Genomic DNA, 10978 nt, shown 5'->3' with positions numbered 1-10978 from the left:
GGTGACACTCACAGCCGGTGACACTCACAGCCGGTGACAGCGGGGGACACGAGCAGCAGAGCTCAGAGCTCTCCGGGGTGAAGTGCGCACCCCGCTCCCGACAGAGCCCAGCCTTCCCAAAACCCTGATTGATTTCAGAGCTCTGACTCCCAATTCAGTGGCCGTGCAAGTGACCGGAACCACAGCGTTTTTATTGCCCAGCAGAATGATTTCCTGCTTAGCTGATCTCAACAGCCACTATTGCTTCTCCCTGCTAAACCGATTTGTTTATTTGAGTGAGTTATCTGACTTATTAAATATCACCCTTGTCCTGGCAACATCATCATGTAGTGTTTGTTTCTATCTGTTAATTGTTGAATCACAGTACACTTTGTTATATTCCCACCGCCAGAGGACTGGATCTCTTTGGCAACAGATTGAGTCCAGATAGCACAAGCAGCTCCTCTAACAGTCTTTCTTTGTGCTTAAGAAAACACAATAAAGTATTTCTTAAAAGCTCAGATTGCGCACTAGGCTCCCTTCAGCAAGTTTTAGTCAATAATTTACAAAAACAAGCTCTAAGAAGGGGAAGAAAATGTGAAGGCAGTGACCGACTGGCCACTCCCTTCAGAGCCACTTCCCCCCTGGCTCTGAACTCCTGTTCCCACAAATTTCCATCTTTCAGCCCGTTGTTTTGCCCGAATTCCTCCTTACAAATGTGCACTTACAGCTTCTGTAGAGCATCATCCATGGGTTTCGGGGTGGGTGCCGTGGCCGGCACACGTCCCACCGCGGTGCAATCCTCCTTGCGGGATAAGCAGAGGTCACGGGCAGCTTTGGGAAGCGAAAGTAAACGGGGAGGGAGCGAGTCCGGCTGTGACAGCCGGCAGAGCTCTGCCAGGAGCGATGGGCGGCTGCTCCTCTGCGCCTGGGAGCCAGCAGCAATTTGCTGGGGATTTTAAAGGACGTGTAATTAGCTCCGAGAACCAAGATGTTTGTTTACTCAAAGTTATGAAAGCTTTTTTTTTGTGTGCGCTAATAATTTCTAGTGTTGCTTTGCATATAAAATGGGTTCTTTTCCAATCTTATTTATATAGTCAGAGTATGATTATTGGTATGATTACTTCGTTGGTTAGAAGGAGATGAAGAAAAAAGTTCTCTGACTCCAAACACAAAAGGAGAAGCTGTGCTGCAAATTCCCAGCTCTTTATTCCCAAGCAGTTAAGCCAAACCATGAAATGGGAACAGAACTGACTTGGATGAAATAATCCCCCCCCAGAGGTGCTGGCACTGCCCAGGCTCCCCAGGGAATGGTGACATTCCCGAGGCTGCCAGAGCTCCAGGAGCTGCCAGGGATGCCCAGGGTGGGGTTTTTTGGGGGTCTGGGCAGGGCCAGGGGTTGGACTCCACGATCCCTCAGGGTCCATTTCAGCACATGAAATTAATTCAATGATTAGAATGAGAATTCAATTATATCCTGCAGCATCCACAGGTCTGGAAACCCCTGGTGAGTTTTAGCTTTCTGTGTATTCACCTTGTACACGGTGAATTACACACCCCTGATTCTGCTCTGTGATACTCAATCCTTGGAAATTTTAACAGCATTAGTAAAACAAGAAGATGGTGCAGATAATGAAAAAATTCTGTATCTCTTGTTCCTGGCATAAGGGAAGAATGGGTATGTAGAACAGATCCAAGTATACTGATCACAAATAGTCCTGGCAAATACTGCACGGATTCTGGAGAATGAACAGCCAGCTTCACAAACATTTCAATACTGCACTTGGCTTCTTATCTTACCCCTTGTAAAGCACAAATCAAATTGTACACATGAGAAAATATACTCAACTAATTATTAAAAAAACCCCAAACTATTGAATTCTTTGAAGACAGGAAGCAAATAAAGCTGTTAGAGCATCCTCCCCTTAAAATAGGTGTGTAAATAAACAGTTGACAGATTTGGCAAACTGATGTTCTGCAGAGCTGTGGGAAAGGAACAAATCCACTTGGGGTGCATGTCCTCACATGGAAGTCACCCCTGTGCCAGCTCCAGGCCTCATCTGATCCCCACAGCCAGGAATGATGGAGAGGATGGTGTGCAGCCAGCATGAAACCCACACCATGAGCGAAGTAAAGGCCAGTACCAGGCATGGGTTAGAAGCCACTGCAGACTCCAGTTTGTAGATACAACGTATGTCCTGTGTGAAACACTTCTGTGAGCAGTGTGCAAGCCACCAGTTTCATAAAATACACAAGGAAATGCAAGTGTTCTGTAGCAGAAATAGGAGCTTGAATCCAGCTGGAACCACTGGCCAGCAAATATTTAGGAGTTACAAGGTTTTAAGTGTCTATTTTAGAGTCTCAGCTGCTCCCATCTCCTTCCTGCACAGCGCTTTTCCCCCTTCTGACAGTAAATTATGTTTGCATGAGCAATAAAGCTAACTCCAGGGGGTGCAGCCATCAGAGCTAACCTCCCAGAGGGAGCCAAGCCACAAATCTTACACAAACAGTTTGGGTGTTGTTTCCTTATCTAGGTGTAGCTCTGCTGCCTCTTGCATGAGCTGCCCAAATAAATGCTAGCCATGCAGTGTTCTGGCACAGGGACAGTGGATTCACCTGCCTTCTGGGGTGCTTCCCAGGACTGCCAGCATCCCTGGCAGCCCAAGGGTGCGCTTTGTCCCTCAATCCAACATTACTCAGCTTTGCAAGCCAGCAGGAGCCAGGCTGTCTGCTCACACAAAGTGCTGACCCAAACATCCCAACAGGGAATTTATTTCACTTGCAGTCATATTATTGCATTTTAAAGCCACATAATAAAATTAAAGCACCGGGAAACTAAATCATGGAATTCAGTGAACATAATCATAGAGATGGGAAGAGGAAGGAAATTCAAAGGAGCTGCAGAGAGGCAGGATCAAGGATATCTTGACCACCCTTCACACATTTACTCTAAGCATAATATTGCCAGCAGGACAGAACACCTCCCTCCCATGCCTACAGCTCTTTTTAATCCTAGGTTGAGATGTATCTTCTTTGTGAAGGAATTGTTTAACCATTTGTTCCACACTTCTGGGGATCAGATAAACCCTTCCATTCTGTTACTTTTGAGGTTCTCTTCTCTCCCCTTATTAGATTTGCCCTTTCCCATTTTCTAAGGGCCAGGCCCTCACCACCCTCACAGCCTCAAGAATTTCCTTCCTGTACCGCATCTAACCCTCTGGCAGTGAAAAGCCATTCTCCCTCATCCCCAGTCCCTCTCCAGCTCTCCTGGAGCCCCTTTAGGCTCTGGAAGGGGCTCTGAGCTCTCCCTGGATCTCCTCTTCTGCAGGAGAGCACTCCCAGCTCTCCCAGCCTGGCTCCAGAGGGGCTCCAGCCCCTCTGTGGCCTCCTTTGGGCTCTCTCCAGCAGCTCCAGCTCCGTCCTGAGCTGGGGTCCCTGAGCTGAACACAGAGATCTGGGTGAGATCCTACCAGAGCAGAGCAGAGGGACAGAACCACCTCCCCTGCCCTGCTGCCCACACTGCTGGGTACAGAAACTGTGACAGGGGACTGAAAACTGCGGGCAAAATAGTTCACAGCACAACTATGTCCTGATAAACAATGGCTACTATTAATTGCATTAATTGAGAACTTAATTGGGTGGAGTGATGGGAAGTACATTCATTCTCCTTTTTGCAGAGCATGAGAAGAGTGTTGCAGGGTGTACATGGGTGTAATGTACAGTAGAACTGAGATTATTAGAAATAAGAAAAAAGCTCTTTTGCTGCAACTTCCATGTTATTGAATTTCAAGCACGTGTTTTTGATCTCTGCAGAGTATTGCCAGGACAGAAGAGGGTATTTGCCAGCAAGTTACAGTAATTTGAATTTCAAAATGGAAGCTTCAGAACTGCAGGTCGTAAGAGGATGCCTGGTTCATACCAAGGGGATATGCTATAAAACAATTACTGCAGCTTGCTATAAATTTGTGTTTCTACCTATGAGAGGGACGTGATGATACCCATTAAACAGCTGATGACAGTATTAAGTAAGGCTTCAACTTGAACAAAAATTACTATACTGTAAGTAGGATTTATTTGCATATAAACAGTAGAAAATGAGCCATATCAGTTATTTAACCTGACTTACTTAACTATTTAAAAGGGACAAAACAAGAAAAAAATCCACCTTGTTTTCTCATACAATGAACAGATTAACAATAGGAAAAGAAGGCAGGCTTTCAAAAGCTACCTCAGCCCTTTATTTAGAGAGCTCTGACAGGGATGATGCTGCAGTGATCCCGAGCTGGCTGCTCCAGGAAGGCTGCACCACTGTCTCCACTCACACACCAGCTGCTCTCACACTGGGACACCTGCAGGAGCTCCAGGAGCTCAGGGATGGGGAGCCCGAGGTGTGGCACAGCACAACACCACATCCCTCCCTTTGTCATCTCCTCTCCTGCAGACTGGCACACCTGCAGATGGCCTTTGACCAGTCTCACATGGTCCCTAAATGCAGAGCAGATTAAAGACCTTCCTCATCCAAAATGATGGGGCATTTAATTAAAACCATTTTTTGGTAGTTCTACCACGCTACTTTGTAAAAATATGGGGGAGTTTTATTTCTGAAATTCTTACAAAACCCACTGGTTGAAAGAAGACTGGAATCTGAGTGTTGTGTAATTATTATTGGCAACCTCATATGAGGCAGATACACAAACTGGGTACCACTCTCTAGCTGTGCAGAAGGACATTATGTTTTTGCCATGGTCACACTGCACAGCACACAGCAGAGAACAGCTCTGGACTGACAGCCTCAACATTCATATATTTATTTGTATGAGACCTTGAAGCATTTCTGTTAAATAACCATCTTGGAATATAGAAAACTTACAATTCATATGAATAATGAACTATCTATGTTGTCTTTAAGGCACATTTTCTATCAAAATTTCATTTTGGTCCAGACAAGCAGTTGCATTTCAGACACCAGCTATCCAGGTATCTGGCAGGTTTGTTTGTTGTAGCTATCCTTATGACTGTAGACTTCAACAACATGTATGGAGTTCACTGTCTGCAGTGTGGTGCTGTGTCTTGGTCCTGCGTGTGTCCCAGGAGCATCACTGCTCTTGGCTGCCTTCAGCAGGTGACTGCTGCCTTTGCAACACCTGGCAACTACATCATCCCGACTCCACTCTTCCTGGCACCTGGAAGCACAAAGGGAAAAGTTATTTCTGTTTCATTCATTCTGGTGAAGATACAGAATTTGTGCATTTTATTGGCACGTCAGGTGTTTCACAAATGACTTGTGTTATAACGTAAGGAATTGCTTCTCCCAGCATCAAAACCAGTTGGTAGCAGTGGGGCAAATAACTGTGTCATGGTAAGAGCCTCAACAAGTTCTCAGGTACCTTTTTGCTGGGTACTAACTGAGCACTGAGCACCCCTGTGACCTGCCATCAGGAAACAGAAGCTGGGTGGGGTAATGCTCCACACCTCACTGCCAAAAGAAACTCTTCTGAGATACTTGCTGCTGTGCATTTATTTATTTTTTTATAGTATAAGGAACTCAGTTCCATCTTCTTGAGGTGATAGTCAAAGGTCAAAATAAAAATCAAATCAAAGCAGCACATACACAGAGAAGGACTGGAATTAAGTCTTGCATGGGCCAGCAAAACAACCTTTGATAAAAAAAAGTCTTTGTAAATTGCCCTGCCTGGATTACAGCTCTGTCAAGTCCAGGGGTTCTGGTTATAGAGCAATAAATATAGCTCACCTGGGCAGAAGGCATCCCACCCTGATGTTTTCTGCTATAAAGCCCTATGTTGTGAAATACTGCAATTACCCATAGCCCACCACCAACTCAGGAACCCAAACTAGCTAAAAGTGTACTTGGAGAAGAAATGTACTCCTGGCTTAGCAACCCATTCCTCCCATCTCAGGAGCTATTAACCCTTCATTGACATCTGTCAGCACAGGGTGCCCAGAGCAGCTGTGGCTGCTCCATCCCTGGAGTGTCCAAGGCCAGGCTGGATGGAGATTGGAGCACCCTGATCTTGTGGAAGGTGTCCCTGCTCATGGCAAGGGGAGGAATGAGATAGTCCTTAAGGCCCCTTTCCATCCAAACCATTCCATGATTATGTGATTCTGTAAGCGTAGGATTAGACAGTAGGCACCTCTCTTCCCAGCAATGGATCAAATCCTGAGCACATCAGAGGGACAGTGAAGCCAGTGGGGTTTCACCTCAGCAGAGGATAAGAAGAGCTATTAAGAGGGTTGCAGTGTCACCAAGGGATAACTGTGCACGCAGCAGGCTTTGCTCTGCGTGGGTGACCTTCAGTCAGACACAGTCCTCATTCTGCTCTCTCATCCCTGGAAGCTCTGTACTTTGTCCTGAATAAGTGTGGCTGTTTTTTTCAAGCACTTCAACTTTCCTTAACTCCAGTTCCCAACTGGGCTACATCAAAACATCACAGCAAGAGGATCAGAACCCTTCTCTGCACTCTTACCTGGCAATATAAACCTGCCCTGGGTGCTGCACAGCCAAGTACATGATGCATTTGACAAGGACAGCCTTTATCTGACAGAAAAATTTTGGAGCTCCCACCAGGGGAGAAGAATAGCCATCACAGCATTTGTCAATGGGATTTAGAGGATTCACAAAAATATTTTTTAGTGTGACTGGAGAGCTGTTCCTTGCTGGAGGGAAAACACTGTTAACAGGACATCCGAGACGTGTGAGAACGCAGCCACAAAGCTGCCTGGTGCTGGCACTGCCTCTCAAAACAGCTTTTATCCTAGAGGATGGGAGGGGACTTTTTTGTTGCTGTATGCCTGGTGGCTTTGTACAAGACCCTGGGGTAATCAGGAAAGCATTATGAAAACAATAATAGCAGCTCTATTGAAAGCACATGTTGCTGTACATGCCCCCTTTGAGCTCTTGCCATGACAGTTAAGACTGAAATTCAGAAATGGGTGTAATTGAAAAGCCAGTTTATCCTACCCTTCTAAACAGGGCCCCAAGGTAAAACCACAGCTCGCTTTCCCTGACTCAGCTTTCTTTGAAACCTGCATGTTGAAAGGTACTGGGAAGATCTGAGCCTCTAAAAGGTGGTGGTGGGGAACACAGAGGAGAGGAAAAACAAGAGGGAAAACAAACAAACAAACAAACAAACAAACAAACAAACTCCATGAATAGAGCAGCTCAAGGCTGGACCAGTCACAGGGAAAAACAGGGAAAAGCAGGGAAAGGAAATCTGCCCCTCTGCTATGCTGGGTCTCCTCCCCTTCAGTCCTTTGTGCCATGCAATCAAAGATTTTGTGTAGGGAACTGTATCAATTCCATACAATTGTATCAAACAGGTCATTTGCCCTTTCACTGGATGCTCTATGGGATGCAGTATTAAACCCCACAGTGATGCTGAAAGTGCTGAGCCACACTCTCCTAACAGGACTTTGGGATTTTCCACAAAACCTTTTCAGCTGGAATTCTTTGTTGCTAGATTGCCCTTATTTGCTTTTTGCCAGGTACAATGGTAAAGCATCTTGTAGTCAGAAAGGGCTCTGGTACAAAAATTTCAGCTGCTAAAAATATCTTCTGTGTGAGAACACACCAGCCTGCTTCTCTGCAGAAGGATTTTTTCTTCTTGGTAATATGCTCCAGCTGTGTGAATAGCTGAAAGGGGGACTTTAAGCCTACTGAGACATGGGCTTTTCCATTTGACCTGCAGTCAGATCAGCTACTTCATAGAGAATGTTTTATAACTTGACTTAGAGCTGTGAAAAATAATTCACCTCTAAACAGCCCAAGTCTGGAATGCCCAACTTCTTCCAAATGCTTCCACACTAGACATAAAACCACACCAATTTTCTTTGATTCTCTTTAAATTGCATTTTTGAGCTGGACTACTTTTTTTCTGGTTTTCTCAGCTAACAGAGAATGAAAAGGAGTTAGTGTACAGCTACATTCAGTTCTCCTGAGTGTGGAAAGTGCTGGATCACCAATTCCCCCTTACAAAAAATGAGCACATCCCTTGAGTCAAGAGAGTATTGATTCCAGGACAGGTTACAGGACTTCTGCAATGAAAAGCAAAGCAACAGAGCCCAGGTGTGGCCATTTCTGACCATCACTAGAAAGCTGATGCAAACTGAAATGAGCTTTCTCAGTGTTTTCTTTACACTGTGCTGCTCCTGGGAGAGTATCTTCTACACATGATGATTTATAAATAGGTTCCAAAAGGGGAGTGCCTGGTTCTTTAGTGTCTCTTCATGCCAGAAGGGTTTGCTGTTTGCTCTTACAATGTTACACTAGGCTGTGTGTATTTTGCCAGACCAGAAGCGTTTCAATTGGATTCAGGCTTCCATTTCTGGCACAGGACACTTACATTTCCTTGTGTTATTTATGGAACTGATGGCTTCACTTACAGAACAAGTGAAAATGCTACAAACTACTTAAACAAGCACAAGACAGCCCCCTCCCTGCATGGATACTTCAAATTTAATTGATGTACATTACAGCAGGATAAGATAATTCTTTATAGATGTGAAAACTGGCAATGATGTTTATCAGAGCAATTGCTTATTTGCATTTCCTCACCCTGTATTTTAAACCTGTTTTCCTAGAGCAGAAGCTCTGCTGAGGCTGTTGCACCAGTTTGCTGTGAAGCTTTGCCTGCTTGCTGAAAACTGAAGGCACTTTTTAAGCTCTTTTGAGGGAGGTTTAGGTTGGATATTGGGAAAAAATTCTTTACAGACAGAGTTGTCAAGCCCTGGAACGGCTTTCCCTGGGCAGCAGGTGAGTGTAGTCCCTGCTGGTGTTAAGCTGACCCCACTCTGCACGTCACACTCTTCTCCTGGACACCCATTTCTTCAACAGAGCGTCTCAGTGACCTTCACCCCCGCCTCTCAAACACTACCAGCAGCTGGCACAGAGGAAGGACAGCTGCCATTAAGTTTCTCTTTACTGATATTTTACCCCGTGCCTGTCACGGGGCAGAAAACAACCTACACCTTCTCTGGCAGCTGCCTGGTCCCAGCTCTCCCATGTGCCTGGCACAGGACTGTCTGTCTTGGGTGCACAAGCAAGTGCTCCAGAGAAGTGTTACAGCAGGCTCAGGTTTTATTCTTCATCAGAAAAGAATTGACTCAAAAATAACACATCCTGGTAGATCTTGCAGTCAGGCTGTGAGAACCATTCCCAAGATGCTGACAAGCCCTCTGCCCTGCAGAATCCTCCTGGGCACAGCTTTGAAGGCTCATGGACATTGTTCTCCTCTAACTACGTGGCCCAGGGCTGCAGCTGATGTCCCTTCCCTAAACACAGACCCTTGTTTTCAGCTAATCTGGCCCAAACCTCTGCAGCACAGAGAAAAGTTCTATCTGCTGCTCTGAACTTCTGACAAGCAATGCTGGGGAAACACCTCCCTCCCAGCAGCACCATGATCTGTAAAGTGTTTTTCCCTGCTCAACATTATTTATGTTTTCAATAATGTAAGAGAGAATATATGCTGGAAATACTTGCAGGTCGTGTATATTTCTGCTAAAAATTGGTATGTTCATCCCCATTATGATTCTTTACCTCCAAATGAGAGAGGTGCCATCTGGAGTGGCTGCACTCTGTAGTTCATGATCCTGGTATTTGTACACATATTTCTTATCATTTTAAAGCAATTTGTTAAACCAGCAAAGCAGTCACAATGAGGCTCATTACAGCTAAAGCAGTTGCCACTAAAATTCAATGTTTTCCTTGCAAAACTACATGTTTGTGATGTTTGTTCTATGCTTCAAACATGAGGGGAAAAGCTCTAATTTCGTGGCTGCCAGGTCCAGAACAGCACAATGGAGCCCCTACTGCCTCACAGCTGGGCTTCTCTGTTATTTATAACTTCTACACATCAGCTTTCTGTACTGACATCAGGTCACCTCATTGCAGCCAAAATTATCTCATCAGCACTGCTTTAACTGATCAGTATTTCAATCCTAAATTTGTCTGTAAATCTTAACAAATACCTTACCTGCCTGAAAGAATTTTTATTTTATATTGCCTTACCTGAAAGAATGGTCTTTTTATTTTATCTCTTCTTACAGTATTTTGTTCCTAAAATACTGAATCAAAATGTTAATCTCTAAACCTATTCAATTAAGTCTGAAAAGTAGCACAACCCACATGCTTTTCTAGTAAAAAATGAATTAACATACACTCAAAAGAGTCTTCTTCAAGGGTGGAGGAGTTCTTACTCTTCCAGATACTTCATATGCTACAAGAAGCAGCAGAAGTTTTCTTCAAGAAAAGAGAAAGCTATTGTAAAAATGACTGAATTTGTAAGTCCTCCACCCACTCCCTTGTCAGATATGGACAGCAAGTTCCCCTTCTGAGTGGACTGCAGAGCCAGTGCCCATGGCTGGGTGTGGGAGCTGAATTAGCTGGGGTGGGTAATGCCTTGGACCAGTCCCTGGCACGGAGGGAATGAAGCCAAGGCCTTGGCAGGGGGTGCTGGGGGGATGCTGATGGAGCCATTCCATAACAGGTCATGGCCCTGGGCTGTGCTCACCCTGGACCCCTGCCCTCAGGTACCCCTTTAGATTGTGAAGTTAACCATGCCCCAGGTGTTTGGATGCAGCCCCTCAGACCATGCAGTCCCTGTGAACATTGAAATCTCTCTCTGGGCACTGTCACACCCAACCTGATTTATTCTGCCACGCTCGACCCCCCCAAAGCGGACAGGAGGTCTCAGAACCACACTGGGACAGCTGGGCTGCAGAAAACAGCATGGAAAAGGCAGGCAGGAGAGGATCCATCCCCTGCACCTCTTCAGACAGCTTCTGCATAGGAAAACCAAGGAGGATTGCTGTGCTCAGAGATTTTGTGATGTATTGGGCAATTCCTCCAAGTGTCTGAAACCTTAAGACACAAAGAGGATAGGACAGGACAGGACAGGACAGGACAGGACAGGACAGGATAGGATAGGATAGGATAGGATAGGATAGGATAGGATAGGATAGGATAGGATAGGATAGGATAGGA

General features: G+C 45.3%; 1 protein-coding gene across 5 annotated transcripts in view; it reads right to left on the bottom strand.

Annotated features, from left to right (window-relative positions):
* The window catches only part of CARD19 (caspase recruitment domain family member 19), a 47157-nt gene that overhangs the window by 15442 nt on the left and 20737 nt on the right, over nucleotides 1-10978 (bottom strand). For 2 of the 5 annotated variants that reach the window (XM_015641279.3, XM_033517323.1), the window contains exon 5: nucleotides 4949-5162. The exons of 1 other annotated variant lie outside the window; for it this stretch is intronic. In XM_015641279.3, the coding sequence (XP_015496765.1) occupies nucleotides 4949-5162 (214 nt within the window). Of the gene's footprint in view, nucleotides 1-707; nucleotides 904-4028; nucleotides 5163-10978 lie in introns of those variants that run through there. 2 more of the 5 variants (XM_015641276.3, XM_019008099.2) reach the window with 2 other exon arrangements.

This window comes from Parus major, chromosome 12, assembly GCF_001522545.3.
Source record: "Parus major isolate Abel chromosome 12, Parus_major1.1, whole genome shotgun sequence".
Taxonomy (NCBI): Eukaryota; Metazoa; Chordata; class Aves; order Passeriformes; family Paridae; genus Parus; species Parus major.
The sequence above is the reverse complement of the archived record's forward strand: the minus strand, read 5'-3'. Positions and strand labels throughout refer to the sequence as shown.